This window comes from Pelobates fuscus, chromosome 6, assembly GCF_036172605.1.
Source record: "Pelobates fuscus isolate aPelFus1 chromosome 6, aPelFus1.pri, whole genome shotgun sequence".
NCBI lineage: Eukaryota > Metazoa > Chordata > Amphibia > Anura > Pelobatidae > Pelobates > Pelobates fuscus.
The window spans coordinates 152,662,284-152,678,515 of NC_086322.1; the positions used below are offsets into that span (position 1 = coordinate 152,662,284).

General features: G+C 39.8%; 1 protein-coding gene across 1 annotated transcript in view; it reads right to left on the reverse strand.

Annotated features, from left to right (window-relative positions):
* Positions 1–16,232, reverse strand: part of LOC134566107 (WD repeat-containing protein 64-like) — a 65,154-nt gene that overhangs the window by 5,275 nt on the left and 43,647 nt on the right. The window contains exons 15-24 of the mRNA XM_063425815.1: positions 15,658–15,752; positions 15,507–15,561; positions 13,492–13,537; positions 11,282–11,344; positions 6,879–7,047; positions 4,312–4,401; positions 2,559–2,617; positions 1,564–1,705; positions 1,051–1,090; positions 293–381 (exon numbers count right to left, since the gene is read on the reverse strand). Coding sequence (XP_063281885.1) covers positions 293–381; positions 1,051–1,090; positions 1,564–1,705; positions 2,559–2,617; positions 4,312–4,401; positions 6,879–7,047; positions 11,282–11,344; positions 13,492–13,537; positions 15,507–15,561; positions 15,658–15,752 — 848 coding nt within the window. The remainder of the gene's footprint in view (positions 1–292; positions 382–1,050; positions 1,091–1,563; positions 1,706–2,558; positions 2,618–4,311; positions 4,402–6,878; positions 7,048–11,281; positions 11,345–13,491; positions 13,538–15,506; positions 15,562–15,657; positions 15,753–16,232) is intronic.

A 16,232-nucleotide genomic window follows, 5' to 3' on the forward strand; every position in this document is an offset into this window, starting at 1 on the left:
AAACCTGTGCTGGGGAAAAAGAGCTTGCAGTCAGTGCCAGGGACATGACCAGTCTCTCATTGGTAATGACAATCAGCTTCCAGACCAATTCTTTCATGAGAGTCAGGGAGTCTGCAGACAGAGACCCGCTGGGATAAATGGGCTCTTTGGTTGCATGTGAGCCATTAGGCGCATTGTTACTTGGGAGAAAATGCAAGATCACTGCATACAACACCTGGGCATCCATACAGAGCACGGTGCTAAATCTGTCAAGGCAAAAAGCATGCACATTTATACTAAACCCAGAACATACCCATATATTCGCCTTGCATTGACCACAGCTTCAAGGTGAAATCCAAAGAAGAAGTAATTACCACCATGTGTTTAATCACAGGTATCACTCTGATAAAAAAAATTTAAAAAAATGGTGAGACTTTAAAGATTTATTGAACAAATACTGAAGTTTCTAATGAAATAAGTGTAATATCAGAAGTGTTACTAAAGTACAGATTAACAGATGCGTGCTCTGCCGCCCCCCTCCCTCCCTCTAAATTAAAAGGCTGCCAAATTCTACTGCACACCAACACAATCTGCATCTGATGCCAGAACCTGAAGGAGCTGTGTAAAGTGCTCGATCTCTTCTTTCCTGCTCCTGATGCTGGACTCCTAGGAAAGTATGTGATAGTTGGCAGTAAAATGTAGGTCGCATTGTCACATATATCATTTGATCATTGATTATGGTAAGGAGGCTGCAAATGCTTGCTTTAAACATTTCTTATTTGGTTTGTTGGTTTTATTTGGGGAATACTAGAACAGGTGAATTCATATTTTATTAGCTAACACTTATAACCTCTACAAGCCAGCTTCCATTTCCACGAGCTGCCCTCCCTTCTAGATCGCACATTTGTTAGCTGGTCCCTCCAAACCTATTCAGTCAGTTTGTTTCTCTGTGACACACGGAGTCTTGTAACACCCTTTAGTCAGTGTCTGCACTCTGCAGTGCCATATGGAATATATTAGTGCTATATACAAATGCTAATACCATTAATAAAAGGAATGGTTACAATATACCTGGTGATATTGTGCTGGTGTGCTCTCCAACAATGAAGCACTATTTGAAGAGAAATGAAGACATACTATTAATTTTAGCAGTTCATATAAAGGATCTCCCAGGAGAAGATACCCCCACACAGCTCACAACAATCCATTGTATATATATATATATATATATATATATATATATATATATATATTTTATTATTATTATTATTATTATTATTATTGCCATTTATATAGCGCCAACAGATTCCGTAGCGCTTTACAATATTTTGAGGGGGGATGTAACAATAAATAAGTCAATTACAAGAAAACTTACAGGAACAATAGGTTGAAGAGGACCCTGCTCAAATGAGCTTACAGTCTATAGGAGGAGGGGTATTAGAAACATTAGGATAGGAAATATCAAGTAGGAGTGAAGCAGAGCTGGAGGAGAGAGTATATATATATATATATATATATATATATATATATCTTCCATCTCTCATGCATTATTCCAGTATGTACAATGCAAAGCATGTAACTCACATGTAGGGGGCTCCACCTCTGGTTCTTGCAGAGCATATTGTGATATTTCCCAGATATACACATAATTCATGTTGTCCGCTACACACAGGAGGGATCCATCTTCACTGATGGCTAGGTCACTCACTACAGACATATACTGGGACTGCAAAACAACAACGGACAATGTCAGCAGGCATCAGAACTATTGTACTGCAATCACCTGGCAGGGATCGGCATGTGTTCCTAACACTATATTGCTGGAGTATCAGTTTAGCCCATCCACCCCTTCAGGATGGAGTAAAACGGTTTTAAACCTACCTGTTCTCCATTGCTGCCAGGGGCGTCAGCCAAAAGTTACATTTTATGGCCCCTCCCAAATAGGTTGATTTAAGCCCTCTAAAATTTCCACTCTCGCTCTATATCCAACATCAACTTATGCTTTGAATGGTTTCAGCGTTTTACAGTCCTCCATATTTTTAGACATTGAGGCACACAATTATAGAGAAACAGACATACAGCCACAAAACACACTCACACATGCAAACTCAGCCCTATGTGCAAACAAGTTCCCTTCCCTTCGTGAGATGCCTTTCTCCTGCCCATTTGCTTTTCTGTGGCAATACTTGCCAACTCTTGGGGGTCCATTGATCCCGTCTACATGTGAAGTTCAAATCTTGCTCCCTATATGTAGCCCTAAGTGTGCTGCCCCCACAGTTAAAAGGCAGCATTTACATTAAAAGGCCTGCAGGGACAGGCTATAGACACAAGAACCACTACATTAATCTGAAGTGGTGACTATAGTGTGCCTTTATGACTGAAGTATATAAGGCATATATGGGGCAAAGCTCGTCTAAAGGTTGTTTGGTCAGTCCTGCAAGTGCTTCACTTTCAGACGTTTGCTTCTAAACTGCCCTTTGTACATAACCTCCTGTACCTGTCATTAAGGAGACATTTTATTACAGGGAAAGGCCTGAATCCAACTACCGTAACTCATGTTATAAATATTCAACACTTACACCAGCAAACCTCCCAAAGATACTGCCTCCACCAGAAATATTCCAGAAAGTGATCTGTCCTGAAAAAAATAAATAATAATAATTCCTGCATTAGGGCATCACAATCACATTAAGTAAACTGGCAACAATATATCTCTCTACAACGCTCTACAATGTACACATGTACTTCAATCACAAAATAAAACATAGAACTGAGCAAAAAGAAGAAGATTGTATGTGCCAAAGCTATCTTTGTAACTATTATTATTAGCATTTATATAGCGGCAACATATTCCATAGTGCTCTCTCTACTTTGTAAGAACTATTTCATTATTGTGCCATTTTTTTCTAAATGAAACAACTTATTTTTATTTTTTTCAAAAAAAGGGTTTACATTGCAAAGTTAATTCAATGAAGATGAAGTGACTTTGGAGGTCAATTAAGGAAAAGTGTCAGGTAATTTTCTTTGATAATAGGAGGATAACAATACATTTAAGATGATTTTTGATTAAAAAGAGGAAAAATGTGTTTTTACCAGAATATTTAGAGACTGTTAAAAGCCAGGTGAAAGTTGTTTTACTCGTAACATATGCCCTATTTTGGGTGAGAAATAACGAAAGGGAGATATTTTACTAGACACTTCATGTCTGGCTTTACATAAACCTCTGGAATATTAATTTGGCTAATTTCATGGTACTTGTGGCATTGTAGCTGCACATTCACTGGGAAATATATATCTCACACCACATTGCAAGATTTCTCCCATTGTGGATACAGATTATAATGTATGGATTTTATGGGTGATTGCATACTGACAGTTTGTATACGTTGGAATCCCAAGAGACACTGAAAGAGCTTCAGTAATGAACTGACTGTAACCTAACCCCATAGACAATGGAGCTACGTCTAATAGTCATTAAAAAAATATTGGAGCTACGTTACAGTGGTCTCTAATGGCCCAAACCACAAACGGAGTTCCATACTAGAAGTAATAAAAGGTTAAATATATTGTACATTTTATAAGTAAAAAAAAAAAAACCATGCCACACAAAAATTAATCTGAAAAAATATAACTAAATAATACTATATTATGAAGCAAAATTATTCATATATGTAACGTATATTTATTTTAAAGTGTATGTCTCAATACTTCCTCAAAAAGAGAAGGATTTCAGTGTTAGCGTCATGTTCAAAAGAGGTAACATATTTATGTATATTTAAGTAATATATATTGTTGACATATTTGGAGATATATTATGAGTACAAGACTGATTAATGGGACTGGATTGTCTTATTAGGGTAGGGGCTTACTATGCTCATCAATTAGCAATATTCCCATAGACTGTTATGGCGGAATTCATATTTATTGGACAGAGTAAACCTTTAGCCTACTTATAATCCAATCCATTCAGTATGGATGAGAAAAGTCCTTAACCCCTTAAGGACACATGCCATGTGTGACATGTCATGATTCCCTTTTATGCCAGAAGTTTGGTCCTTAAGGGGTTAAGAGACTCCACATAGTTAAACATTCTAAATAAAAAAATTGAAAAAGATATTAATCAATTGGAGATGATTAACAGACATCAGAGGTATCTCAAATAAAAACCAAGTAAAGTATTTGAAGTGTTTGTTATATGCAGAATTTACAGATATTGCATATGAAAACCGTTAAATCCGTGCTGGTTTTACTCTTTGACTAAATATACGTTGGTATTCTGCACAAGTAACACTTTTCAATGTCTGCCTCCATAATAGTAAAAATAGAACTTACCTTGTGGGCCACTGGCAACTAAAACAGCGGATTCCTCCTTCCGTTCAGTCCTTGTGTGGATGAAAGCTATTTTGTTTATGATTAAATCATCTGCAAATAAAAGAATACCTGCTTGTTATAGACGGCCTTTAAAAGGAGCCACCATACTTACAATAAAGAGCACACCAACTTTAATGATTTTATACTTCTGTGGTAATCAGTTTTTCCTTAATGGGTCACTACGAACATTATAACCAGTATAGCCAGTACTGCTTTCCTGCATTTCCCTTTTTACCCACGATACCCCCAGAAGCAGGAGTTTGGGAAGTTTAAGCAGCTGCACGCAAAACAAACAAGCGGCAGAAATTCTATCCTTTCATCTATTATAACCAGTACAGCCCACTTTGGTGGTTATGGGGCTAACTGTACCCTGTTGCGGTTTTCCAAAGAATGGGTCAAACAGTTTAGCAATGATTTGCTCTTTTATTTGGGTCCCCCAAAGACTGCATGAGAACTCTTGCTGATGGTGCTGCCGGAAGTGTAGTTACATCTCAGGCAGCAATTTAAAATATCTCTTTATGTGCAGCTAAAATAGACACACACAGACTCCACTGAAGTGGTCATTGTGCTTGGAGTAATCTTTTAATGGAACACTTTATGGTGTTAGGAATATCAACATGTATTCCTAATGCTATAGTTTTAATCAACCTATTTAGGTTCACCCCGACACCTGTGAGGGTGCCCTCAGTGGTGGGACCGCTGCAGGTCCGTGAATTGCCTGTCTGATATTATGTGTGTTTCACCATCTTTTCGTATCTTCTGCCCGCTCCCCGTTCGGGAGTGCTGCCACGATTTAGAATATTAACGTAGAATCTTCACACCTTGCAACATAGTGTCAAACCGAAAACGGCAAGGGAAACAATTAGTGAGCACTCTTCTGGCTGGCCACCATTCGTGCAGAGTTTGTGGATTTTTTTCCCAACTCGTTTGTTTCCCGAACGAGGACCTCCCCAGTGTCCTATTAGAACGTTCACACAAATTAATCAGAGCATTCGCACTTGCAACATAAGTGGCTGCCATTTCGTACAGACAAATGCCGTCCAGGGGGAGCATTCGCCTCCCAAAAAGAGACGCTTCCCTTGCAGGGTTTTACACAGAGACCTCACGAGCGGAGCCTGGTTGAGGAAGGTATCGCTGTGAGGGTCCCTGAGATTGGTGTGGGCACTTCTGGGACACTGGGGAGTTAGGCGGGCTTTGCGGTGCCAGCCGGGACAAAGAGACCTTCCCTTTTCCAGCAGGCAGGCTCTCTGTACCTGCGAGACAAAGGGACGGCCCCTTTTTCCCTCACTTGGTCTCCCAGGTACAGAGGCTAATGGGATATAGACCCCCCCCTGTCCCTGGATGTGGGAAACCCTGTTTTTGGGTGGTGGGCTTTTGGAGACAAAAGGAAAAAGCCCTTTTCTGCGTTCCCAGGGAGGGGGAGGACCCTGGGAGGGGACATTGTATGCTGTGTGTAAACACCCCTTGCATGGGGTTATGTTTAAAAGCCGTGTGTGGTCAATAAAGTGGTTGTTGTACCTCCAGAACTGTGTCGTCCAGTTACTAGGGGAAATGGGTCTCTTTGTATTCTAAACGGTTCCTATTCAGCTGAAGAAAGGGAATTAGCAGAGGTAACCGGTGGGGTTACCCGTGGTCCACTACACCCTCACTGCGCCATTTTCAGCCCTACTGCAGCCTCCTTGGCTAAGTTCATCAAGATTTCCCATAGGGAAGCAGTGGGAGGCTAGTGCACATACAAAACCCTGCACCTGGCAAACCAAATTCCAAATGCCCAGCCAATCATTTGCTCTATAATGGACGTTAGCTTGGTTATAGATGCCAAAGCATCTTTAGTGACTGTCTGAAAATATCACTAGAGGTGTATTTAATCCTGCAATGGAAACAAGACCACTGGCTTTGTGATCCTTTAATGTATTCACACCTTATACAGCTATTTATAGTAAGCAGATTACAGAAAATGTGTTTTGATACGTTCGAAGCTTAGCAGCATAAGATAAGCATTAAATCACATATGCTTGTTTGATTTGCAAATATTTAACTTATAAACATATTTTAGTTGTCTAAAAGTCCCATATTTAAACTCTCTATACTAAACCAGGAATTGTTCAGAACTGATAAGGTAATACACATATTTTAGGCCAATAAAGCAGAGCTGTAAAGCACTCCAGCCTGCCTATTTTTCCAGCTGGGCCAATTTGGCCTTAAATGTGACGTTTTTAATTTCTCCATAGTTCCAGTTTTTACAAACCCTGTGTGACCTTCATTCAGTCTGTCAATGTGGACAAACCATATCTGAAAAAGTGTCTGCAAAAAGTCACAGAGGACTAGTCAGTGTAACATCTAAGGCTATGGGTTTTTTCTGCAATAGACATAAAAGGACTATAACTCATGTGACTCACCTAATTGAAGTTGGTTACATTAAGCTTAAACAGGGAATAATATTGTCCTATTCTTGTACTAATGGAGAACATAACGCTACCACGTTTTAGCAATATTTCATGAAAGGTGATATATAAGAGTTGATGTACCAGCACCTGTTCCATTCTCTGGCTCCTCACATGTAGAAGCGATTAGACGGTTTAATATGTGCCCCGATGCCAGATTCCACAGCATGATTTCACCATTATAACTGGTTGTTGCCACGAGATTTGGTGGTAAGAAGGCAACACAGAACTTTCCTTTTTCATTCTCTTTTCGCTGTGCATTGAAGGAAAGAAAACAGAATGGACATTTATATTAACAGCCATTTATGTTATATGTAAATGTATACATTTTAACATTTTGCCCTAACCCATCTAGTTTAGTGGTTTGTAAAACTTTTAACTGAAGGCATTTCAAGTTGCAGTCATTGAAGTCGTTCACATACATTTATATTCAGATAGTTATGAACAGGAGCTGGAGGAAAGCGGTTCTTTGTAATGGTATTTTAGGTGCAGGCCAGAAAACGTAAAAGGGACACTCCACACACTTGCTGAAGTGCTTTATAAATCTCAAACAGGTTTGTTGTGCCTTTAAGGCAAATTGTTTCATGTGCCAATAACACATCAACCTGTTTTATAGATTTACTGTCAATGCATTGTGCACTTTGTAGTTAAGCACATTATATATGGATGATGAAACGATTTGTCTTAAAGGTACAGCACAATTACTTGAAGTGTTTTTTTGGGTTATTGCACTTTTCATGGTGCTGCTTAATAATATAATTACTTGTAATTTTATTCAGCGCAATTGTTTTTACTTATAATTTTGTTTTTTATCGAATTGCTTTATGTGTAAGGATTGTGGGCTCTTTTCATTTTACAAAAACTGCAGATTCCAACAGAAATTGTTACTTTTATAAAGTAACCTTGTTACGCCCCCAGCTGTCAGACAATTAGTGCTATTACTTTCTAGTTCAGGGGTAGTCAACCTTTTTCTACCTACCGCCCACTAATGCATCTTTCTTGATGGAAACATTTCCTTACCGCCCACCAGTTTTCGCGCAAGTGCGGAATAATTTTTAGAAAGGAGGGTGTTTATAAAAATAAAATAAATGTACGTACATTTATCTTTTTATTTCTACTTTATCCATGTTTATATTGTTTTTAACTTTACAAAGTTTAATGAGAAAACAATAAAGTAAATTTAAATCACTAGTGATTAATGAGGTCCTTGAGGTTGATGCTGCGAAACTAAATATTATCTGGTTCGATTTTCGTAAGGTGGATGGGGGGGACTGTGAGGTGGGTAGGTGTTCTGTAAGCTGGGTAGGGGGGCTGTATGGTGGGTAGGGGTTCTGTATGGTGGGTAGGGGGACTGTGAGTTGGTATGGGGGCTGTGAGGTGGGTAGGGTGGCCGTATAGTGGGTAGAGGGGCTGTAAGGTGGGTACAGGGACTGTAAGGTGGGTAGGGTGGCTCTATAATGGGTAGGGGGGCTCTATAGTGGGTAGGGGGCAGTGAGGTGGATGGGGGGCTGTATAGTGGATAGGGGGACTGTGAGGTGAATAGGGGGGCTGTATAGTGGGTAGGGGGACTGTGAGGTGGGTAGGGGGGCTGTATAGTGGGTAGGGGGGCTCTATAGTGGGTAGGGGGCTGTGAGGTGGCTAGGGGGGTTCTCAAATAGTTTAACCCCAAAGTTTCTTCCAATGGCAATGCTCACTCCTCCACTGGTGGCATCCGGCTTCAGAATTGTGAGATTCAGGAAGGGCAAACTGCCGCTGGGCAGGGGCCCTGCTGATTGTCTGAGAGCGGTCAGCTGACAGTCTCAGCCAATCAGTGACTCACCATTCACTAAACTGGCTTGGAAATAAACATACCTTTCTCAAGCAAGTTTAGTGAATGGGTAGTCACTGATTGGCTGAGAGCGACAGCTGAATCTCAAATTTCTGAAGCCAGATGCCACCAGGGGAGAAGTGGACATCACCACTGGAGGCAACTTTGGGGTTACACGGTTTAACTCCTTTAGGTAAGAGTGCCTCCAGGGACCTCCTGGCACCAAAATAACTTGTATAAAAAACTGTGTATTTGGTCATTGTCAGGACGAACCAGTGGCCCAACACACAGAATTAAGTAAAAAACGTAACAAAGACAAACCGTAACAACGTATTATAGGGTCTTAGAATGTCCGGATTTACCGTAATAGAATAAACAGTCATGAGCCGAGGTCACGAATACAGAAAGGAACAAATACGATAATAACAAAGCCAAAGGGTCAGGGATACCAGAAATATGGGAAGTCATGCCAAACCAAGCCAAGCTAAGCCAAGATCAATAACCAATAAACAGTATCAGGAAAGCACTCTCGGATAACCAACAGGATGGAAACCCTGACAGGGCACTGAACCATTGCAGGTTTGTGTTTAAATAACCCTGTAAACCCTGCTAATGGCTGTTTTGGGTCCCATGACCCCAGAACGTGCGTGCACAGCAAAAATGTGATGCCACAGACACGTTCACGTCACTAGTGACGTCATTGTGGGCATCATTATTATATAGCGTCGCCTTGCAGCAGCCGGCGGCCGCTGTATTAAGAACTGCACGGAGGGGGAGAGTCTCTGGATGTAAGGTGAGTAACCTCTAGCCTTTAGTGTGACCGCACCGATCTGGCACCGTGACAGTTATATGTTTACCTTTGTGTCTTAACACTGTATAAAGATGTCTAAATGGGCTTTATAGACAAAAACAAAATGCTCACATTTGCAACATTTCTTCTGAAATTTGTGACCTTTTATTCTTATATTTTATTAGAGTGTAGATAACGCCAGGTACAGGATGATAGAGAATTGTGGTTGGATAATGTAATCAAAAAAGTGGTGCAAGGAATCCTTTTATATATATTATAGGGCTGGAGTTACACCTTGAGCCACCCCCCCCCCCCCCCCAAAGGCAAAAATAATTTCAATATTATACAAAATGGTGTACACACACATATACAGTGAGTGTGTCTGTATATGTAGGTGTGCATGTGTCTGTATCTGTATATATCTCTGTGTGGGTATGTATGTGTCTATGCTTGTGTATGTCTGCATGTAGTATGTACCTTAACGAGGTGGCCATTTAGTTGTTTATTGGGCCTGCTGTAAGAGGTGACTATTCCTGCTCCATTTCTCCCCCCTTTCTCCCTCCTCCCATTGTGGCAGTTGTAGGTAGATATCTAAAGGAGGCCAAGCAGAGATCTCACATAGCCCAGAGGCCATGATTCATGTCTTAATAATCAAAGAAAATACCAAGTGCTTTGGGGGTGGACAGAGAGAGCTTTGGTCAGGGTATTGTAAGGTGCACCATTTGGACATGCTGTTAGGCAGGTGTCTACTCTGTCTAATTATACAATTGTCCGCGCAAACACTAATTATGTTGTTAGACTACTTCTCTCATTCGAACACTTTTGCTATGTTAAAATCCTAGCAACTGCCTTGTTAAACAACACACTTGCTCAAGCTACATTAGAATACTGAGAGCAACAAGACACAAGTGAATTAAGATGCAGTGCTGTGGAATTAGTAGGCACTTTATGAAAAATAATATTATATATGTTTGTAAAATTCTGATAATCAGGCACAAATTCTTCCTTTTAGATGGAGCCAAACAGACTAATTACATCCACTTCGTTTTGGCAGCCCATCTGTAGCTCATCAGAGATCATTAACTCTGTAGTACAATAGACAATAACAAACTGCATTTGTATTTAGTGCTGGTAAACAAACTGCTTTAGTATTTAATTCCTAGTCAAGTTACCAGCATGTCGAGATGTGCTATCTCCCATAGGGCACCAACTGTCACACTTCCAATTACCTTAAAGCATTAATTATGACCAAATGTGAACGACACTAAGCTTCAACACTCTTTCTCTTGCTACTAATCGCCCTCTGAAACTTGGATTTACGTCAGTGGTTTTCAAGCAGTGCGAGGTGGCATACTAGTGTCCATCAATGAAATTTCAACAAAATTCCAATCCAGTCAGCGTGTGTATTTCATAAAGATCTAACAGCTCTGACAGCTGCTTTATAAAATCATCTTTCAACAAAAACAATTAATGGGACAACCCGAGCACCAGAATAATGTTGCAATGACGTTGTTATGGTGCAATGATGTCCCAGGCACCTTGTTACCAGAACAGGTTAAACTTTAAAAAGAATGGTTTAACCCCAAAGTCTGACAAAGTCTAATGGGTACTGATGATGATCAGTTGTTGCTCTCAGCCTGTCAGTAGCTTGCCATTTAGAAAAGTGAGTAAAAAAGATATGTAAAGAAGTTGTTATGGTCCTTTAATTATTTTCCCTGCTACTTTCTCCCTTTTCCCTTCGTTCACTCCTGCTCTGGTTTAATGCGGTCTACAAACTATGCTGTTGATGCATTTGCTATCCAAATTTACTTTGTAATACTAAAAGGACAAGCGTGATTTTGTGTACTTAAGTAAATCTTTGAATTAAGTGTTAGACTTGGTATTCTTTACCATATTGTTAATCAAACTGCACTGTGGATATTCATCTTCAGTTATCAATGCATCTTGATGATCCTTTGGGGAAAAAAAGATAATAGTTATTACAGCTACGTACTACATACAGCAACACAAGTACATCTAAGGCAATTCTGAAAAGACAGACAGTGACCCTTTTAGGTAATATCCCTAACTGGAATTACTATTGATATCAACATGTACACTACAACAGGGGTGCCCAAAAGAGAGAACTCCAGATGTTGTAGAACTACAGCTCCCATAATGCCTTTAAGAATGCTTTTAGAATGCCAAAGCATAATGGAAGCTGTAGTTTTAAAACATGTGGGGATCTACCTTTTGGGCACTCCTGTACTACAAGAAGTAAAATGGTGATAGACAGGGGTTTATTTTCTGAACAACAAATTGTAGTGACCTGAAAAACGAATTGCAAAGCTTAGGCAAAAAGTTCAGATTAGAAAATATTATACTAATAAGCTGTATTCAGGCTGAATATTTTATGAATTTTGCAATTCAATATTAATTACCCATAATTTGATATGTATTTATTAATTCCCACAGAGTTATCCACTGGGGAATTGCTAGGGATTCAAAGTTAAGTGTGCTGTAGTGGTTATGGTACCTTGAGTGCCTTCTTAACTTTGCTTTGTCAGGTACCATTCATCACCTCCACTATAAACAACTAAAAAGAAGTCAAACCGTTCTACAATAGTTTCATTACTTACTCCTGGTACCATAGCCATTACAGTGCACTGCAGTTGTTAAAGTGTCTTTTGAAAGGGAAACTAAAGTGCAAGTATTAAAATTATTATTATTATTATAATTATTTCCTAGCACTACAGTACCCAATAGTGCCTTCCCCCACCAACCCGTAGCATTGAAAGGGTTAAAAACCCTTTTGTCACTAACCTGATTGCAGAGCTGATATCCCTCGGCATTGGGTCAGGCCTCAGCTCATCCTACACCACCATCAGCCGGCAAGGGGTCCTAATGCGCATGCGCGGCAAGTGCCGCAATTGCTTTAGGACTACCCCATAGGAAAGCATTGAATAAATGCTTTCCTATGGGGTTTTTGCTGAACCTGGATGTCCTCGTGCAAAATATGAAGACATTCAGCTTCAGTTAGGCGACCAAAAGTTGCCTAATGACCCGGAAGTACCTCTAGTGGCTGTTTGGTAGACAGCCACTAGAAGTGGAGTTAACCCTGCAAGGTAACAATAAGGGACGTATTAGCCGCGAGGCGGCATTCTCCAGGGGGCGGCAAAAAAGGCCGCCCGAAATGCCCAGGGCAAATGTCTTGTTAGCCTGGCGGCTAACAGTCCAGGCAGGCTGGCGGCTAAGTAAAAAGCCGGTCGGACGGCGCTAGCGTGGGAGCAGTTTCCCCTGAGCTTTCTGCTCAGCTCCCTCGCACGCCGCAGAGTGAAGCCAGGAGCCAGAATATGATGTGTTAATGTGAGTGAGTGTGTGTTTGTCTATGTGTGTGTGTTTGTCTGTGAGTGAGTGTGTGTTTGTCTGTTAGTGTGTGTGTGTGTGTGTGTGTCTGTGAGTGTGTGTGTCTGTTATTGAGTGTGTGTGTGTGTCTGTTATTGAGTGTGTGTGTGTGTTTGTCTGTTATTGAGTGAGTGTGTGTGTGTGTGTGTCTGTTATTGAATGAGTGTGTGTGTGTCTGTTATTGATTGAGTGTGTGTCAGGGAGTGTGTGTCTGTTAGTGAGAGCGTATGCGTGTCTGTTAGTGAATGTGTGTGTCTGCTAGTGACTGTATGTGTCTGTTAGTGAGTGTGTATGTCTGTTAGCTAGTGTATGCGTGTCTGTGTATTTAGAAGGCAGGGCAGGGGGGAAGGGTGGGGTGGCACCTGAGTTTTGTCATGCCTAGGGCAGCACAAAACCAGGATACACCACTGGTAACAATTGTAGTTTATCAATAATTGCAGTTGCAAGGTTAAACTGACAGGGACACTGCACCCAGACCACTTTAATGGCCTAAAGTGGTCTGGGTGCCTATAGTTTCCCTTTAACATGCTGATATGACTTATAATTTGGACATCCAACTTTCACTAGTTCTTTTTATGATTCAGGTATTAAAGCCTATATGTTATACCTTATTTGAATTGTACCATTCTGTGCATGCAAATGTGAGTTATCCCTTTTCATTAGTGTTATGCTTTTCTAATTACTATAGTCATGTGTGTACATCAGTTAACACTTACTGGGAAAATACTGATCCTTCTGTCACATCCAATAGATATAATATACCTAGAGTGCAAAATGGCATCACAATTAATTACAAATACATTAAATTGAAGTGTACATTTTGTGTGGTATACCTTATTGGACAATTGTAAATAAATAAAAAGTACACATACCAATGATATACGTTCAATCGTCATACAGACTTAATGCTGGTAATTATATTTATACAAATAACGATCCTTTACTTTACAATTGCTATGTTAAATTCTCAGATACCAAGGCATCTAATAATAAAAAAAAGAGGAATGTGTAATTATTTAAAGGGACACTATAGTCACCCAGACCACTTCAGCTCAATGAAGTGGTCTGGGTGCCAAGTCCCTCAGGTTTTATCCCTTTAGAGGCAAACATAGCAGTTTCAGAGAAACTGCTATGTTTACATTTGGGGTTAATCCAGCCTCTAGTGGCTGTCTTCCAGACAGCCACTAGAGGCGCATCTGCGACGCTGGAGGCACATTTCTCCTCCATCGCTCAGGGCGTCAATAGGAAAGCACTGAAAAATGCTTTCCTATGGACACTTTGAATGCGCGTACGGCACTTGATGGGGGAGCTGACGTCAGCTGGATTAAGGTAAGCTGCCACGGGAGGGGGACCTTGAGGGAGGGGGCACCCTCAGGGCACTATAGTGTCAGGAAAACCGCTTTGTTTTCCTGACACTATAGTGATCCTTTAACTATTAAACTTAGGGCGAGTGCAAACCGTTATGTCCTAACCTGTTCTTTAGCAGGAATATACAACAGACAAGTGGTCATCCATTGAGGCAGGAAAAGATAAATTTTTGTTTACTGCAAAAGAAAATGTTCTTTACAGTAAGAAGAAAAAAAGGTGTGGAATTCTGTGCCTAAAGAGGTTGTCTTATCAGATTCTGTAGATATTAAAAAAAAAAAAAAAAAGACCTACATGGCTTGTTTGGGAAAACACATTTTTCAAAACTTTATTTAATATGCATGCGAACAGGTTGCTATGCCAAGGAGTAATCTGATTGCCATTATGAAGTCAAAAAGGATATTTTTGCCTTTTTGTGGTGAAAATGGCTATCACTTCAGATTGTTGTTTTTCTCTTCCTTCTTTTGGATGAACAGCATAAAAAGATGTGTTTAAAGGTTGACTTGTTTCAACCTGGACCATCATGTAGCTACATAACTACTAAATCGTCCAATCCTATGTATTTTGCAAAGGAATTCTGCCTGACATGTTTGTTTTGGACTGTTATCATGTTGGGATCAGACTGAAAAGCAATGGTGAAGGTTCCCTCTGTATTGGTACAAGTAACATAAAACATGTTTAAAAACTGAATAAGAACTAATTATAGAACTATTTGTGTTTGTACTTTGAGTGTTTGTATGCTGCATTGTAGGTGAATGTGTGGCTTTATTGCTAGCCTGTAACTTTTGTTGTTGTTTTTTTTGTAATTTATATGTTGTACTGTGGTAGAAGCTACATGATGATTAAGAAAAGTTCAGTACTCACATGGCTAAAACTACTGTGCAACTATCTTGGACCAGGGCGCATGTGTGGAATGTCAGGAACGCCCACTATTTAAGTTTTAGTTTAATAAATGGATGTAACTATAGTAATGTAGTTGTAATTTTTGTATTCTTTCTATATATTCTTTGTTCTCTTTTAAACATTTGCTCAGTCAGGTATTCCAGGACTATTGTCTTACTGAGACTTTGCAGCTGCAAAACAATAAATAACCTTTGTTCTTCAACAACCTGTTTTACATTCATTATTGTAGCCTCTGTTAATTAGGAGTAGCTATGACAAGCCAACCATGACCTCAGGAATATGCCAATCAATATTAAAAAGAAAAGGCAGGTTTTGCAGCACACTAAGAATTGCAACAGGTGAAAACATAGAACATAAGCAGATAACTATATCACAGACTCTGCTGTTGACAGGCCACCTCTATTTAGAAACAGTGATGACGACAAAATTAATAACCAACAGTTAAATCACAAAGCATGCGTACCGAATACCATGCAGTTCTGCATAAGACAAGTCACTGCATTCATCTTTTGAAGTAGCTGAAATAGAAAAAGGAGAACAACTCACATGTGCTGTTACGCAGCTTTGCTAATATCTGGATGGCAATATTGAAAAATAGTAAGTTCTGGACAAACCTGTTCTTCCTGGTGCAAGAGTTTGCATGAAGTTAACAGAGTTTGGGATGCAATTCCACTGCTTCAAACTTCCATCTTTCCCACTTGTTACAATTCTGAAAATAAATGTTTTTATTGCACAACAGGATTTAAATAAGAACATTTCTATAGATCATTATTATGAGTATAGGATTTCTTATCCTAGACTTTTTTTTTAAATCTACTGTACGGTATATGGACACATTGTATAGAAACTGGATGCTTAACTATGTCAAAGTAGAATTCAGCTTTCTGCTTTTCTCAGATTTCAGCCCCAGATGTTTGGTTTGGCAGCTTTAAATAAGCAAGTATTTTATAAATAAGCCCAATTTAAGTTTTTTTTTTTTGCAAAATGAGCACTTTTTGCCTATTCAGTGATTGTTTAAGTCCTTGTGGATTGTGGACTTCACATGCCATTTAGAGTAAAGGTCCCACAGACCACATATTGTTGGTGCAGATTCAGAAACATTACCAGGCAAAGTCCATGGAGTGATATGTCTAACTTCTCTGCACCTCATTTTGCCCAACATTACAAAGTAACACTGACGCTATACATT